Here is a 19,137-nt window from a genome sequence, read left to right as displayed (position 1 = left end):
AAATTCCACAACTTAAAATGTTCAATTAAATCAATAAATTAGAATTGTGTACTTGCAATCATGCATTTATTTAAAGGGATAGTTCACCCAAAAATGAAAATTCTGTCAATAATTGCTCACCCTCATGTCGTTCCACACCTTCAAGAACTTCATTCATCTTCGGAACACAAATTAAGGTATTTTTTATAAAACCCGATGGCTCAGTGAGTCCGGCATTGCCAGCAAGACAATTAACACTTTCAATGCATAGAAAGCTACTAAAGATATATTTAAAACAGTTTATGTGACTACAGTGGTTTAACCTTAAAGTTATGAAGTGACAAGAATACTTTTTGTGCACCAAAAAAAAACTAAATAACGACTTTATTCAACAATATCTAGTGATGGGCGATTTCAGAACACAGATTCATGAAGCTTTGAAGCTTTAGGAATATTTTGTTTCAAATCAGTGGTTCGGAGCGTATATCAAATTACCAAAGTCATGTGATTTCATGAAACGAGGCTCCATTACGTCATAAGTGTTTCGATATTTCAATGGTTCACCACTGGGGGACGTGACTTTGGTAGTTTGATACATGCTCCGAACCACTGATTTGAAACAAAAGATTTGTATAGCTTCGAAGCTTTGTGAAGCAGTGTTTTGAAATCACCCATCACTAGATATTGTTGAATAAAGTCGTTATTTTGTTTTTTGCCGCACAAAAAGTATTCTTGTTGCTTCATAACTTTAAGGTTGAACCACTGTAGTCACATGAACTGTTTTAAACATATCTGTATTAGCTTTCTATGCATTGAAAGTGTTAATTGTCTTGCAGGCAATGCAGGCCTCACTGAGCCATCAGATTTTATCAAAAATATCTTAATTTGTGTTTCGAAGATGAAAAAAGGTCTTACGGGTGTGGAACAACATGAGGGTGAGTAATAAATGACAGAATTTTCATTTTTGGGTGAACTAACCTTTTAAATTGTGTTATAGGTGCCCTGGAGTTCTTTTTAGAGTGTAAGAGGACCGAAATAAATCTTTTTGTAAAAACTTGGGCATCCATATACAATGTGAGTTGGTTGCACATTGTGCAAATTTACATGTGATATTTCAGTACCTGCGCCTCAGGTAGGGCGACGTCCAGTATGATGGGCTGCCCACGTGGCTCTCCGTTTTCCAGCCGGGAGTAAACCACCTGATACCCACGGATCTGTCCGTGCTGCTTCTGCTGCAGAGGAGGTTTCCACGACACCCGCAGGGCTGTGGAGTTCACGTTGTCCACCTCAACCCTGCGTGGAGGGGCGCCAGGCACTGTGGGAGGTAGAGAAGTCACGTTTAATGCTTAAATCACACACTCACAACACACTTGGGTCGGTGAAAGGTACAAACCTGCTCCCAGGCTACAGCCAACACATTTTTAACAGCTTTTAAGTTTTATTATCTACCCTCCATAATTCACTTTAGACATTACATTTCACAACAGCCTGCAAAAATTAAAGGGATAGTTCACCCAAAAATGAGAATTCTGGCTTCATTTACTCACCTCATGTTTCTTCAAACTTGTTTTTTCAAATAAACACTGCAAAAATAATTTTTCGAAGTTGTAAATAAAACAAAGATTATTATGTATTATTATAACAGTATGTTTTAGAACTTTTAATGTTTAATTAATTGTTATTTGCCATTTCTTTATAATTGTTTGTGAAATTTAATAGAAATTTCTGAGTGAAAATTGACCCTTCGGCGCGAGTTTGATTGGCAAGCGATCTAACCAATCATAACGCCGAATCCGCCATTTTGTCTGACAAAGCAGTCAGGAGTTAGAAGATTAACCTCGGTGGACTTGAACTTGAAAAATGGTGTGTACTGACGTCTTTCCGCGTTTGAAACAGCATTTTCACATGAAACATCTCATGTTCATTCATGTTTATTTGATGCTATAAATTAACTAGTAGGAAGAGATGATCGCTTCAGGAGCTGCTTGAGCCGAGGAGCTACAGCAATCTGTCACGACACATTAAAGATCCACAAAACGTTTTTTATTGTTCAAATTTCTTTAAAAAATTACACAGTTTGAAAGCTGGGAGCTTTCATATAATAAGTAATCTGCTCTGTCTTGTCTGTCGACGTGTTGTCAGTGTCCTCTTTGTTCCGCAATGTATTTTTCCACTCTTTTCCACCGTGACGGTGGCATGGCTTGTCGGACAAAGCAACAGTAACTAAGGAGGGCGGGTCTTTGCGAAAGGACAATTATATCTATACCAAATTTTTCTCAGTGTATGTGGAACACAGCAGGAGATGCTTTGAAGCGAAATGAAAGCATCCTAAATCATAAAGGCTAATATAACAGCTTTTTGTTTATTTTTGAGTTTGACTTTCATAAACTTTCATTGCATGTAAACAATCAGTGTTTGAAACGACATGAAGGTGAGAAAATGAAGGCTAAGTGTTAATTTTATGGAAACTATTCCTTTGGCACACAATTTACAAGTACAAATGCATTGCATCGAGGAGCCTGGGAGACAGGCTTCACCAAACCCACATAACACTTCTCGCACACGTCTCGTGGAGGAAGCCAGCTCAGCTCCCCCTGGAGTTTGGGCTGAATACCAATCTGACATGAGTGCAAGAGAGCAGCAGTTCAGTAGATGTTAATGACAGTCAATTGATAGTCAATAGAGGAGGCAGCGAAGGGAGGGAAGACAGGAGTGAAGGTTAAAAAGCCCAGCATTAAGAGATTAATAACCAGATAGAGAACACCCTCTCCCATCCCAGAAGTAACAGCTCAGAGCACAGAAGATCTATGAGGCTCAAGTGCTGAACGTCAGCAAAATAGGCTGCACTTAATTGGAGTCATTTAACTGTATAAATGTGCTTGGCGCTCGCTGGAATTCAGCCTTGACCTTCAGAGGGGAAACAAGTCAATGCCTGAAAACAGATAACAAAACTATTGTGTTCCTCAGCAGATGTGTGACCTGTAACGAAACATTGACACGTTCACCTTGTGGTTTCAATTTTAACAGCATGTTTGTGAGAGTTTAATACAAGTTAAGCTCAATCGACACCCTTTGTAGCGTAATATATACTACCACAGAGAAAAAAGTAGTTACAGATTTGATCTTACAATGGGAGTAAACTAGGCTGGTGTAGCAGAATGAATTGTCATGTGATAGTTACCTGGTTTACTGGCTTCATGTGTTCATTGAAGAATAAAGGTTAGATATAACTTTACACAGACAAGGACAGCATTTGATTCTCTCACGCTCATACTAACATGTACGTTTATCCTGTCTTTATTCTTTTTAAAGTCCCCCTGTAGTCAATCATTTTATCCCTTAAAACTAATCTTTGATCACCAAAATTAGACATTTAAACATTATTCCTGTGAAAAAAAATTCTTCATGCCTTAAAATAGCTTGAATGTAACTCTACACCCTTGCCTCATTTATTATGTGAGGATATATGGACATGCTAATTAGCCCCGCCTCCACTCACTGCACAATGGTATCGCTTTTTACAACGTCGGACACATAACGGTAACTAATATGATTAGCCTTTTTCTTGACAATGTTATCAAACAGCTAATAATGTGTTGCTAATGTTACACAAACCATGTTCCCGCTCGCGAGTCAGACAGCTGCCTTCTAACAATCAGTATCATTAGAAACGCCTTTGAACACCTTAATGTCAGTGGAGAAAGGCATATAGTTCATCATAACATCGTTATATACATCATACACCCGCTATATTGCCAAATCTACCTGATTTTTTTTTTTTATATCAACAGAAAAATATACCGGGATATATTCTCTAGACTAGAGACTCTCCTGCTTCAGAGCGGTCATGGTTAATGATATGTTAAAGCCTGCCGGCTCGTTGACATGATTGGTTACAAGGTAGTTTGTGATGTCAGAAACACCAGATTTCAAACTTTTTTTCACTGCAGTTTTAAATAGAAAATACTCCGCAATGGTGTTGACATGAATTTGCACATTAAAGCATATTAAATACACCACATAGACATCTAAATAACATTTAAAAACTTGATTTTCACCACAGGGGGACTATTTTTATATGTTTTATATGTTTATTTTAATTAGAGATGTACAATTTATTTGCATAGTGGCAATATATTAAGATAATTAAATAAAATAATTATAAATAATTTACATAATTAAATTCCAGAATCCCAGTTATGCTCTTGTGGTTTATACTTTTTTTTACCAATAAATTAATATGACTTTTCTAGTATGTAATTACAATGTTTTTTATTAATATTTTTTACTCATAAACAGAAATTTCCATGTAGCTATCACTTAACATGTGTAAGACTGAATAATTCAAAAATAATTATAAATATTTTACATAATTAAATTCCGGAATCCCAGTAATGCTCTTCATGGTTTACACTTTTTAGCTGTTTTAGCTGATTTTAACCCTTGTTTTGTGTTATTTAAAATAATTTTAAACCACCTTGTAGTCCTCTAGTAGGTCCCACCCCCCGGTTGAGAACCACTGACGTAGATTATTATTTTTGAATAAATGTGCAGTTCTAATTTTAATATTTTTGTCTGCATACTAACTTTGTAAGTGTTTTATCAATTATAATTTCTAAGGGACTCAGGGACAAATTATTTTCTGTGGTTATCGATATTATGCCACAAGTGCTGTCAATATAGCTTTACTCCTATCGAACGCATAACATTCCTTTGAGGGATGAAAGCGCGGACTTTGCTCCTCAAATTTTCCAGTTGCTTCTGCTCCATCCTGACGTTTGACTCTGCTCTCTCATGCTCTCTCAACTTTCTCTCGCTCGTTTTCTCGTTCTCACCCCACATCTCCATGGAAACAGATGGGACGGGTTCACAATATGCTCTGTGTTCACAGCCACTTCACTCCACTCGAGCTCTTAAAGCACATCACCCAGAGTTCCAGGCATGAAGGTAATATCACAGGGAAATTACACATGTGCTGGCTGGAAGAGCAACGGATCCATAATACGATAAAGATCAGAGATCACCTGAGACCACGAAACGGCCCATAAGGGTTCTCAGCCCAGCCTCATGCAGGAAGGGTGAAAACAAGATATGGTCTACTGCGACCTGCTTCACGCATCACAGACCGCATCTAATCACAATCTGCTAATATGCAGCACACAGAGCAACACATGGGGTGTTTTTATAAGGTAATACATTTCTGTGAGAGTTTCTAATGAGAAATACAGCTCTGCTTTCCTGATGCATTCAGACTCTGTGTGCTGTGAACTTCCACAAACTACCCATTTACTTTGCTTTCCTGCGTAAAAGACATTCATAGCTCTGGTGAATCAAGCTCAGAAAGTCTCAAACCTTTGATTTATGAGAATACACAAATTAGGAAACATAAAAAAATATTCTGTTCAGGATTCGCTAACGAACGATCTCGTTGCAACATTCCTTCTTGATGAATATGGATGTCAGCGAGCTTCTCTGAATGGGCGGAAAAGGCAAGAAGAACCAATGGAAAAGTTTACAGATAAAAAGCACAGCTAATTTATCAATGGCTGCACCTGCAGTCTCCTTTTTTCACTTTCTGTCAGCGCCGTTAAAGCCTTATCAGCCACCACAGCACATTATTCTCCCAAGAATATGCAAGAGAAAACTCAATAGCTTGATTTATCTCATTTTGGCCTGATTAATAACCCTCCAAAAGAACCTGAAATGAAACTAAATAAAGCATATAAGGTTCAACATCTTCCAAGTTTAGTGCATCAACTTTAAAACAGGCTTCAAGGCCTACACGAATATTTTAGTGTTCACAGTTTTGCTTGCTATTACTATTGCTTATATTTAGGTGCAATATGAGCTTACATAAGGTTACATTACTGTTCACCTTAAAAATCTGACCAAACTTTTGAACATATAGCAACACACTAAAAACACCTTAGCAACCGTCTAGTAACAAAAAAAGGTTTGATGTTGTTTGATTTTTCTGATTGAAGAACATAAGTGACTCTTAAAAAGTAGTAGCACACAACATTAATGCTGTAAGTGTCCTGGGATGATGTAGGAAAAGATTAAAGGAATGAGTGTTGATCCTGTAAAATCAAAGGGACAGATTTCACGAGGGCCGCATGTGATGGGTTCAAATGAAACGGAAAGAACAGCAGTTGCTTAAGAGAGAGAGGAGGGAAACATGTTCCTTTACCACCACTGCAAGCAGCACTGGCAGCAACCACTCATAAAACATTGCCTCCAGGAAAAAGATGACTACAGAGAAAGAATAGTAGAGACAGGATATCAGAAAGAGAGTGTACTGTTAGATTGACAGGCTTAACAGACAAGGGACGTGTACTTCCGGCATTCACCTGTCAATCAAACTGCTGAGCCCAGAGGAGACAGAAATGTGCAGCATTAAACAAGCCCCACATGTAGGCTGGCACACACATAAACACACACTCAGAGTATGATGTGACTACATTTTTACATTTCATGAAGCAAATGTGAGTGGTGCTTGCTCATGCAAAACTCACTGCTAAAATGTTAGGGTGTTGTGCTAAGTGGTTGCAAGGGTGTTCAAGGTAGTTGCAAAGTGGTTACTCACTGGCTCAAATCTAATTTATGTGTCTGTAAATACAGTTTCGGTCTCTTTTTCAATGTACACTATCGTTCAAATGATCACACTATCTGTCAATGAGTTAATAAATAAATAAATAAAAATAATAAATTAATAGTTTTGTTCAGCAAGGATGCATTAAAGAACACTTTTGAACACTGATAATAACCAGAAATGTTTCTTGAGCAGCAAATCAGCATATTAGAATGATTTCTGAAGGATTTGGAGGCTGGATTAATGATGCTGAAAATTCAGAGGAATAAATTACATTTTACAATATGTTCACATATAAACAGTTCTTTTAAATTGTAATAATATTTCACAATATTACTGCTTTTACTTTATTTTTATCAAATAAATGCAACTTTGGTCAACAACCCTAACATTAAAAAATAGCAAACTTTTGAATGGTGAGTAACAGTAATAATAATATTTGTTTTAGCAACAGCTATATGAACCTTCCCTAAAAAAGAATGTGTTGCTGTGTGGGAGCATCTCAATGAGCCGTGTGAACCCCACCAAAACTCTCCGTTCGCCCACTCATTCCCTTCATGAGTCTTTTTATCGCACAACAAAGACTGACTCACAAAACAAAATATCAGTGCTGTCCTGAACTTTCACTCCACTATAAAGACAGAGAGACCAGCTCCTGTTCTCCTGTCTCGTGAGCCACACATTAATAACAGAAGAGCGAGGAACAGCAGGCATGAACTCCAGCGTAATAGAAGACAGAAAGAGAATCACACAGGGAGGCGCTGATTCATGCCGTTCAGTCAGGTAACCCGAAGCAGAGTTAGTGCTGGTGAGTTTGGTGACTCAGCGGTAATAGTTAGAAGGTGCAGAGAGCAGATCTGAGCAGATCACCCGTGAGCCGAGCATTACCATCCTCTCTGGTTCTGACGCGAGTGCTGCTGCTCTCCGGGCCGGGCCCCACGTCGGTGTGCGCTTTCACCCACACCACGTACTCCGTCCATTTCTCCAGCCCCTCCAGCACATAGCTGGACACATCCGCAGGGATGTCCTTGACCTCGTGACGCTGCAGGTCCTCACCCGACACCGCCTGATAGGCCAGAGAGTATCTGACGATGTTGCCGTGACGACTGGCGGCTGGGGGAGCCGCCCAACTCACCTTGATGCTGGTTGAGCTGAGACTGATCAGGTGCACTTCCTGTGGGGGGGCGGACGGGGCTGGAAAGGGGTGCAGGAACACATGAGCTGGGGCTAGTTAACACAGCCACTATGTTAAGACTGTGTCTTAAGAACTAGTCTGACCAACTAGCAGTTTACCAAAGAGAAATCTACTTCAGGGATTATTAATTAGACCAATTAGACCAATCTTGCTTATTATGTAAAAAATATTCGATGACTCACTAGTCTAAGCAGTTTACGCAACTGGCCACTGGACTGGAAAGAACAGCAGTGATTTCCAACTGTTTTAGGCCACAGCCACATTAGATTAGATATCTCTTTATCAACTCATATTATACTGGATATCATTTAGCACTATCATTAATGTGATTAAAGCTATTGATTTAATTAAAGTAAAAAAAAAAAAAGAGTAATATACACAAATCTTTGAGATTTGCACACATTACATACATTATTCTGATTTCTTTCATAAAAGAAAAAAAAAAAATCCATGACAATGATCCCAATTGATCTATTTTATTCTGTTTTAATTCAGCACAGTCTGGAACCTGTGGTCTGGAAGTCCCTCTGGTTGAGAATCACTGCTTTACACATGTCTGCAAAAATGTCTGCACATATTATAGTCTAAACACTGAGTTTTGGCAGTGAAAGCAGAGATTGATGGTTCACTTCTATTTTGTGTATGTGTGTGTGTGTGTGTGTGTGTTGTGTCTGTGTAAATATGACAGAGATAACAGATACATTCACACAATGTCTCTGGCTAGACATGTAATTGATGTGATTGATGGCCTGTCCGATTTCTGAGATGCTGTATCGATTTATTTATTTTTTAAAATCACTTGAGTTCACAGAAAATCCCTGCCTATCCTGTCCTGAGAACAAGGCAAGCTAAAACAATATACAGTAGGATTATTATTACACGGCTCTCTGGAATTCTTGATTCTGATATAAGCAGCAGCAGACATAACATATTGGCTTTTCTGAAATGATAAAAGAGATGGTGTATGTATGTATCCAGCACTATGAAGATACGGTAACGATTTCGCTCCTGTGTTTTGTTCAGCAGAGCAGGCAAAAAATGTCTTCTGAAGAAAAAACTAAATAAAATAGGAGAAGGTTTGACTCTACAGAGAAGAACAAGAAACACATTTCTGAGTGTGAATCAGAGAAGATGGTCATCACCTGTGGAGAAAGGAAACCAGGAGAGAAAATGAAGAGAGAAAAGACAAAGAATAAGAAAGTGTGGGAAAAGGTATGAGAAATAGGTGAGAAAACAAGATTAAACTGGGAGAAACTGAGAAAAACAACAGAGAGGAGAGACACTGGACACATCTGAAATTCAAGAGGGAGTTGAGAAGAAAAAATATAGTGAGAAAAAGAATAAATACAAGGAAATTAGAAAATGAGCACACGATTTGAGAGAGAATGAAGTGTGAGGAAACAGAAAGAGAGTATTTCTCACCTGCGGCAGAAGAAAGTGTGAATGAAATACAACAGGAAGAGAGAAAAGTGAAGAAACAAAAAAAGACAGAAGGGAGGCACCGGTCACTGAGGAGAAAATAAGAAAGACAGAAAGCAAAGAGCAATGAAAAAAAAAATATTAAAGACAGCAAGAAAAGGAGCAGTTGGTAATGAGAGAGACTGAAGTGAGAGGACAGGTATTTTAAGAGGTGTGAAAGGTCAAACCAGTGAGTTTGAAATGATTTTCATTTTTGGATGATTTATTCCTTTAAAAAATGTGTATTTTTAAATGTTTTAAATTTTTTAAAGTCATCATAAAATGACAATTTTATATACAACACAGTGTTTATTATTAATAATCCATACATGCACATAATTTTTTTAAATTATGATATAATATTTTTCAATTATTAATCATTTTATAATTGAAAAGCCATTTCATTTTGATACACATCATAACAGGGAAGAAAAGACGATTGCAACTTCTGTTTCACGCCGACTTTAAAAAATGTTCATGCCGCTCTTTCAGAGCAACAACACCAAAAAAGCATGATAAAGTGTATTATCGATATTGCAACAAAATTTGAATTGAATTGAGCTGGATAGGACAATGACACTAACTTTGCTGAATATAATCAACATTAAACTGACTTGAGCTGAATAATGACAGTATTATCTTCTGTAGATCTGCTTTATAGCTGAAATCGAATTTCTTTCATAATTAATGACTTTTACAACATTAACAGTTATTTTCCTGCTTATTAATGTGAAGCTGCTTTGAAACAATCTGTATTGTATAAAGCTCTATATAAATAAATATGACTTGATTTGACTAGACTTTGATCATTCTTCAAAACATTCTTCAAACACATGTAAAGTGTTTTAAATGAGTCACTTCCATTAAAGTTGGGTCAGCATGCTCCTTTAGGGGCTGTTCACAAATAAAGTGTTTTTCTACTCCACTGTGCTACATTTCCATTGTTTTTCTATGTAAACAAGTGCTAGACGGATGTGTTTGACCACTGCGCTCACATCTTGCATCTTTTGCAGCATCTCACGCATGACATGGTGTTCTAAAAACGTTAAAAGAAGTTCAACTTTTAAAAAATGTCTCTTTAGACCTTGTTTTTTTCCCTTTCCACTAACCTGCGTTCTTTGTGAACCAACCCTTAGAAGGTAGCTGTCTATGTAGCAGCGAGGCAGCTCACTAGAATCTGGCACAGAATTAGAGAGATAAAGGGAGTGAGAGACAGAGGGATTTTGGTGTCTCAGCTCTCAGGTCTTTGAGGACAGTGACTCAGAGACACTAGGACAAAAAAAAAAAAAACCCAAAAAACACGGACTCAGAGACGAAAGAAAAAGCCATTGTTTCTATGGGAACCAAGATCAAACCTTTCAAAGCTGACATGTCTAACAAATAGCTCTGAATACCAGGAGATCTCTGTGAGGAGCTGTCATAAATATCTCAGCTTTAGTCCATATCTCTGGAGATGGAGGAAGATGAGGACAGAGATTAAGCTGTATCGCCTGCGTCATTCTGATGCCACAGAGAACACACACAATCAGTGTGCATCACACTCCGCGGTCACTGCAGTTCTACATGAACCCTGAACCAGAAACCAGAACTTTATGAGCTTTTGACACTCAGAAACTGGTTTGATGCAGTTAAAATGTGTATGAAACGAATGCCAGCACTGCTCTGCTCTGGAAAACACAGGGTCTTTTGTATGGCGAGAGGGTGAGATAAATAATATTATACTGAATAGTAACATTTTAGTACATGTTAAAGGTGATATATTTTAATCTATACTTTTGTAACATTTAAGTTCCCCCCCCCAAAACCACTTTTAGTCTTGGACAAGGTGTCTTGAACCAAAAACTGTTGTGAGTTCTGTGTACCAATGTACTTTACATAATACCAAACGCATTGTTCAAAATATTCCAACAATATTTTTGCGCTTTTGATGGTCAAGTCTTTGCATTTTGTTTGTAAACACATACACTAAATGTATATATATATAAGAATGTTTCATAAAAGCAAGTGATATGGTGCTGTATGGTTAACAAAATACAAATGAAAACATATGGAATGTTGGGGTGGTTAAAAATAAACATACCTCATCTTTAGCAGAGTGACTGGGGCCAGTATTTAGTTGCTAAAAAATGGTCAAACTTTGAGATGATTATAGTTTGAGTTAGGCACTTACTGGACTGGGCCGTCCGGGCCTCAACAGGCTGTGTGTACACCCCGAGCCCCATTTCAGAGCGTGCGGCCAGTGAGAACTTGTAGAGTGTGTCTGGCTTCAGGCCTTCAACAGCATATGAACCAGCTGGGTTGAAGGTGATGTGGTGCTGGGATGGATAAAAGATAAAGAGAGTGAGAGATGCACATATAGGCTATGTTCAGAATGCAATATTAGTGTACTGCAAACTGCATACTGCACAGTGTACATTGTATAGTGGCTGCTATTTAAAAAAATATGCGAAACACTACGTAGTATTCAATAAACTGCAGTGTTGTCATTGTTAACTAAAACTATAACTATAAAAATGTTGGTAATTGAAATAAAGTTGAAATAAATTAATAAAATATTAATATTATATGCAAAACATAAATGTAAATGAAAATTAGAAACTTTGCCTTGTCAGCTAGTTAAAGTAGTAAAACAACTACAATTATTTAAACTAAAACTGATATAATTATTCAATTAATAATTATTCAAACTAAAACTGATATAAATATAAAACAGAAAACAGAAATATATGAAAAAGTACTAAAAATTATAAATGCACAACAGTTAAACAAATTAAAATGAAAAAAAAAGAGAATATAAAAATACAAAAAATAATTTAAAATAGTAATAAATAAATAATAGTAAAACAACACTGCTAACATGTTGTCACATGATCAAAATAGTAACTGAATTTTTAAGCAGTTTTTTGTGAAAATAAATAAATATTTTAGTTTTATTATTATTTTTGTCAGTCCACAAAAAAAAAAAAATAATAAAAAATAAAAAAAACAATCTTAAAAACGTAGCTGATATTCGATTCATGTGTTCAAAAGATTGCATTTTATTATAGGATACAGCAGACCACACAGTGTGCTCATGTTGTATATTTTACATTGTATACTGTAAGTCATCCAGGAATGATTTCCAGAAAATTGGCATTCTGTGTACATACTGCAAAAAATATTACATTGAGTATGCTAGGAATGCCATTCTGAACCCTCTGTAGCCAAACACACACAGATTCAGTGATTTTAGCTGTTTTCTGCCTTGTACCTTGTTGTTGTCAGAGTCAGCCTCCCAGTATGTGAGCTCATATTTGGTGATCTGATCCTGGACGGGCCACAGCCATGACAGCATGATTCGAGTGTCGAGCTCTGCCTCTGCTTCAAAACCAGTGGGCTGGGCCGGCACTGCAGTCAGAGATGTAGTTTGTCTTACTAAACACTTAAAGCACACAATATATTACAAAACTCTCTGAAATGCTTGATTCTGATTGGTGAATCGCAACATTCCGAGGTCAGATATTCAGACATCCCAACCTGCAAAAAGTCATTTCAGGGAGGTATCCCAAAGCCAACCGCTTTTATTTATTTTCCATTTCCAATTTTAAACAGGTCTAAGGAGTTTGTTGTTTTCATGTAGCCTTGGCAACTAGCCTGAATAATATGGACATGAAATAAAACTTGTCAATTCACCTCAATATTCCTTTTACAATCATTTAACCCGCCATGGGCAATGCTGAAGTCGCTGTCAAATACTGTCATTATGTTTGATGTATGTGACATTATGTTTGTCACATACTATTTAGGATGGATAGTATGCACAGTCGCTGTCTCGCATGCGCGCTCTTGCTCGCTCGCTCTAGATTCCGGGAGATTTTAACTAATTTGCGGGCATCAGGGAGCCGCAATCAAAATGCGGGAGACTCCCGGAACTTCCGGGAGACTTGGGATGTCTGGATATTCCCCAGTAATGACCATTGTCAATAGCAACGCTGTATCATGACACTCATCCGGCTATCTAAGGCCATGTCTCTCATATCACACTGCTCTCTCTCATTTCATTCAAACACAGCTGGTGCCATCTTATTGACTGTATTTACTGTAAAATTAAACTGGAGGACTTCAGTATTAATAGTAGGTGTATACAGTAATACTGTTCAAGTGTTCATCTTGTTGCTAGAATGATTGTTTTGTACACTGTACTGGATTATAAGATTGTAAACAGGTAAGATTTTAAAAGGGTTTCTGCTCAAATCAATATTTCATCTCCCTGTCACTATTTATGCACTGTGCAATAACTATTATTCCTTAAATATCCATTTGATTGATTCATTCGTCTAGGCTCAAAGCTGATTTCTAGGAACTGTTTTAATTTGGGGATGCTTTGCGATTAATGAGCTAATAAAATATTTTAACTCAAATGATTTTTTTTGTGTCTAATTATTTACTTATGTGGCAAGTAGCCATGCAATAAGCAGGGGAACGTATATCACTCCACAACCGGATGGATATACAATCTTAGAAAAAGGTTCAATGGGATTCTATATACAACCCTAGGGTACTTGACTTAATTAAAAAAAAAAAAAACATGCCAAAAAGGCTCTATATACAGGGAAATGTCATAAATGATTGCATAATACTTTCATATTTCATGGGTTACCATTTTTTTTTCTAGTGATAAAGTATGTTTACGGGCTGTTTAATTAATAAAATTGAATTAAAATTAAAAATGAATTAAAGCTAAATTAAATAATTAAAACTAAATCCATAAAATGATCCCATGATGGTAGCCCCTAAAATAGTTCTGTATATGATATGCCTCACAGATCCCTTTAAGTTTCAATATAGAACCTTTTCTTCAAAGAGTGTATTATCCCTTACGTATTGATTTTTGAAGGCATCTTTTGTTGTGATTTCGAATTAACTTCATTTGGAGTCTATTCTCAGCACATACTAGGGGTTGCACAGACTAGTCGACTATTAATGCTTTTATACTTTTAATGACTTTAATGCTCTGCCATGCCATGTTTTAAGCTTGATGTCGAAAAGTCACTGATAATGTGATTTTGACACCAACAACATGGCCACATTGCATTCATATTATTCTGACTTAATGTACTATATCTTTTCTAACTGTTCAGACTTTGGTTTTTGTATAATAAATATGTAGATATTTTTAATATTATCTCATACACAGGGATCCATTATACTGTTATATATGCGTTTTCTTTTTCAACTGTTTATGTTCACTTAAAGGTGCCCAAGAATGCTTTTTCACAAGATGTAATATAAGTCTAAGGTGTCTCCTGAATGTGTCTGTGAAGTTTCAGCTCAAAATACCCCATAGATTTTTTTAAATTAATTTTTTTAACTGCCTATTTTGGGGCATCATTAACTATACACTGATTTTTTCAGCGCGCCGCCCCTTTAAATCGTGTGCTCCCTGCCACACGAGCTCTCGGTTATATTACAGCGCATTTACAAAGTTCACACAGCTAATATAACCCTCAAATGGATCTTTACAAGATGTTCGTCATGCATGCTGTGTGCATACATCGAATCATGTGAGTAAATTATTTATTTTGATGTTTACATTTGATTCTCTATGAGTTTGAGGCTATGCTCTGTGGCTAACGGCTAATGCTACACTGTTGGAGAGATTTATAAAGAATGAAGTTGTGTTTATGAATTATACAGACTGCAAGTGTTTAAAAATGAAAATAGCGACGGCTCTTTTCTCCGTGAATACAGTAAGAAACGATGGTAACTTTAACCTCATTTAACAGTACATTAGCAACATGCTAACGAAACATTTAGATAGACAATTTACAAATATCACTAAAAATATCATGCTATCATGGATCATGTCAGTTATTATTGCTCCATCTGCCATTTTTCGCTGTTGTTCTTGCTTGCTTACCTTGTCTGTGCACAGATCCAGACGTTAATACAGCCTTTCCTTGTCTAATGCTCGAACATGGGCTGGCATATATGCAAATATTGGGGGCGTACATATTAATGATCCCGACTGTTACGTAACAGTCGGTGTTATGTTGAGATCCGCGTGTTTTCCGGAAGTCTTTTAAACAAATGAGATTTACATAAGAAAGAGGAAGCAATGGAGTTTGAAACTCAATGTATGTCATTTCCATGTACTGAACTCTTGTTATTCAACTATGCCAAGATAAATTCAATTTTTCATTCGAGGGCACCTTTAAAACATAACTGACTATGTTTAAGTGAATACTTGCCAAGAAATTATTTTGCATTTATTTGACTGTTTAAGCGCAATAAGCAGCAAAAAAGAAATTTATCACTGAGAGGCGGTTTTATGTGCACGCACTTTGGGTGTGAGCACAGAACCAGCGGGAATGAGTACTATTTTGTGCAATATGCACAATCTCATGCCAAAATTCAAGCCCTGTAACACCAATAATATTCATCTGGAGCAAATGAAATGAGTGAGTGAGGGGAGACAGGTTTGTGTGTCAACTCGCTGTCGGAGAGATCACAAGAGAGAGAGAAAGCGCAGCTGGTATTGGAAGCGTTTCAGATATTTCAGTATTGATATGTATTGGAAAATCACTACATTGCTTTTAGTTTATTATTTCAGATACCTTTTTAAATTACAACTTTTTAAATTACAACTGAAAAAATTATATATAAACTTCAAACCACCAAAATGGCTAGTAGGAGTGACTGTGGTACATGCCACTTCTGAAATCCACCTGCATTTGGCGGGTTGGAGGGTGTTAATGTCAAGACCTGAATGTATTATATAAGCACACATCTCACCTCCTTGCTGTGTTTTAACCTGCAGTATGTCCGAGGGTGGGCCGTCTCCCACGGAGGTGAACGCCAGCACGCGGAGGCCGTACGTGATGTCAGGTACCAGGCCTGAGATAGTGGTCAGGCTGCTGTCCTCTGTGTTGTGTTTCTGCCATGTGCTGAGTGGGAAATGCAAGTCGGACGTATAGTACACTCGATATCCTCGTATCTGTCCGTTGGGCTCTTCGGGAGGTTCCCACTGCACCAGCATGGTCGTGGCGCTCAGCATCCGGGCCTGAACACGCAGGGGAGGAGACGAGGGGGCCTGTTCACTGGTCCGTGTCTCTACCGACCCGCTGGGCGGCCCGCGGCCGATGTTATTGACCGCCATGACACGGAATTCATACTCAGAGTAAGGACTCAACCCACCGATGCTGTAGCGCGTGGACGCAACTCCATCCACTTCCTGGAAACTGTTGTCCGAGACTTTGGCCCGGTACTGAATCACATAGTACGATACGGGTTCGGGGTTGCCGGAATCCCATGTTAGAGTTACGCTGGTGGCGGTAGTTTCCGTGACGATCAGAGAGGTTGGGGGCCGGGGCAGAGCTGAGAATGACAAACAAACATATTAAGTTCCTTGACAATACAGGAATAATATAGGCAAACAGACAAATGTGCATGAACATCTAGAGCAGGGGTGCAAAACTCCTGGAAGGCCACATCCCTGCAAAGTTTATTTCCAACACACATACCTGTAATTTTTTAAATAAGCCTGAAGGACTTAATTAGCTGGATCGGGTGCGTTTAATTAAGGCTGAAGCTAAACTCTGCAGGGCTGTGGCCCTACAGGAACTAGTCTAGATCTAGAGTGACCCAAAAAGGGCAGTGTGACGTGTTTTCTTTAATTAATTAAGGTGAATACAGGCTCAATATTTTAACAGCAAATTAGACTCTATTATACAACAAACACTACAGAAACACATGCTTTTGTTCAATTAAGTAGCATTATTTTATTTTAGATTTTTATTTAAAACACACAGTAATATCAAATGCTTTGAATAATTTCTCAATCTGAGCAATTCCAGTTGTTACCTATAAAATCCAATCATCATCACAGTACAAACATAACTGTAAATAATGAACAATAACAGCTACACAGATCAACAGCACAGATATCATAGACAGCTCATATCTGACAGCTACAGGTCACTGTGATGTCTGCAAAAACACTAGACCTATAGGTACTAAACCTATAAATAGGCCTTATAATGATATTGTTCAAATCACTGTTGTTATTGTTAACTCTGTAAAACTAAAACTATTAAAATGTTTTTTGTAACTGAAATAAAGCTGAAATGTGCATCAAATGTTAGATGATAAAAATCAAAGAGAAATACACTCTACAGGCCTTTTTAGTCCTTGCATTTTAAATGTCTTCTCAGTGTTTTTGCTACTAAATCACATGTTCTGAAATGCTAACATATGCCAAATGAATGCAAATATGTGACATTTCTCAGGGTAGATATGTGGTAATGACATGGCATTTGACATAAAATGTAGAAAAATATGCTTTGTTAAACACTAGTATTATGATTATTCTGTGTCGACTCGATATCATAGACTGGTGGGTCAGCTCATCATATATCCACAGGCGAGAAAAATGCCTGCATTTTCATAAAATAGCTTCTGAAATCGACTCTAAACAACTTTTGTGCAATATGCGATTGGACAGCTGTCAGAATCCAAACAGATCACTTTGAATAAGCAGCAGCAGTACAGAAAAGGATAGAGGAACACACCAAAACCTGTGGCTTAAATCACCGTAGCTGCTATAGACCAAGAAATCCCAAAACACATGATATTAACCTCAGCTAACATGATAATGCATGACGGCAAACGGCAGAGCACAGCAGAGCGGTGAGAAATACCCACGGTAATGCCAGATAAACTCAACACTGTAGAAATGATTCACTCTGCTTTAATCAATGCTAATGTTGTAACTCAACTCCATTTGCCTGAATCAAGCTCAAATTCTCTTTGACTGCTGCTCTAAATTCTTTATTTTAAACACTTCCCTAAGTACACCAATAAACGATTGCTGTTTCACTGACTAATGAAGAGCTCAGAAGAATCAGTACAGTAACACAGTACACTTTGTAAGAATACGCTCATTAAAATTGTGCTTGCCTGTGCTGTCCGGCTGTTATGATTCTAGCACAGGGGTCAGCAACCTATGGCAAGGGGTAATCGCTGGCACGTGAGCAAAAGTGAGAGAGGTGTACGTATTTCGTTCAGATAAAGTACCTCGTACCTTCATACAGATCTACATTTTGAAGTAATCATTCCTCATAGAAACACAGCTTGTTTTATTAAGTTAGGAGTTATAAATACTATTAAAGTGTGAGAATTTAACTGCTGAAGTCAATGAAAGCACGCAGCACTTATAAACCATTAGCGCGACCGCTGCGCATCACGCGCACACAAGTTACTGACTGACAGCTAACAGCTTGTTCCGCTCTACAGTCAATGCTATAAATTTCAAAGATATTCAACCAAATATATTGAGTTGTATTAAACATTCAATACACACATCAAAATGACTGTCATCTTTAAACCCTTTAGAGTAAGCAACAACGGAGTGCAGTTGAGTTTCCTCTTTCTGGATTTCACAGACTAGTAGTACTGAGAATGCTCTCTTTCACGCAAGTGTTTAACATGATAAATTTGGGACAATTAAATGTTTCGAATAGATTCATTATCGCGCGACAGCCCTAAAATAATCCTTAATGATCACTGGGAGCGCAGAGATTTTGTTCACTGTCAAGGCGGAAAAAAGAAGAGAGAGCATCGCTCATCACATTTCAGTTCTGATGAAACATTGATGAGGTGATTGCATGCGCTGTCTGTCTGGGTCGGTGGGAATCCCCATGAGTGTGTTATTGATGAGATTTCACTCTCAACATTACAGGGCCCAGCCTCCAATCTGATTAGAGCAGCTTTGTTTATTACCGTCTAGATAATCACAGATAATAACAAACTTTAAGTACACAATGCTAGCTGTATGGATCACTTGGGGACAATGATTAAAAAAAGGCAATTTATTTCTTTAAATTAATGTTACCAAGCAAAGATTTTTACGAATATTATTACTATATTTGAAAAT

General features: G+C 37.5%; 1 protein-coding gene across 14 annotated transcripts in view; it reads right to left on the bottom strand.

Annotated features, from left to right (window-relative positions):
* The window catches only part of ptprfa (protein tyrosine phosphatase receptor type Fa), a 224,367-nt gene that overhangs the window by 65,352 nt on the left and 139,878 nt on the right, over positions 1 to 19,137 (bottom strand). For 9 of the 14 annotated variants that reach the window (XM_048200180.1, XM_048200182.1, XM_048200181.1 and 6 more), the window contains 5 exons: positions 15,999 to 16,580; positions 12,475 to 12,611; positions 11,395 to 11,539; positions 7,460 to 7,765; positions 1,101 to 1,294 (listed from right to left, as the gene is read on the bottom strand). In XM_048200180.1, coding sequence (XP_048056137.1) covers positions 1,101 to 1,294; positions 7,460 to 7,765; positions 11,395 to 11,539; positions 12,475 to 12,611; positions 15,999 to 16,580 — 1,364 coding nt within the window. The remainder of the gene's footprint in view (positions 1 to 1,100; positions 1,295 to 7,459; positions 7,766 to 11,394; positions 11,540 to 12,474; positions 12,612 to 15,998; positions 16,581 to 19,137) is intronic. The other 5 variants (XM_048200191.1, XM_048200190.1, XM_048200192.1 and 2 more) reach the window with 1 other exon arrangement.

The sequence above is a fragment of the Megalobrama amblycephala genome, linkage group LG8, assembly GCF_018812025.1.
Source record: "Megalobrama amblycephala isolate DHTTF-2021 linkage group LG8, ASM1881202v1, whole genome shotgun sequence".
Classification (NCBI taxonomy): Eukaryota; Metazoa; Chordata; class Actinopteri; order Cypriniformes; family Xenocyprididae; genus Megalobrama; species Megalobrama amblycephala.
The sequence above is the reverse complement of the archived record's forward strand: the minus strand, read 5'-3'. Positions and strand labels throughout refer to the sequence as shown.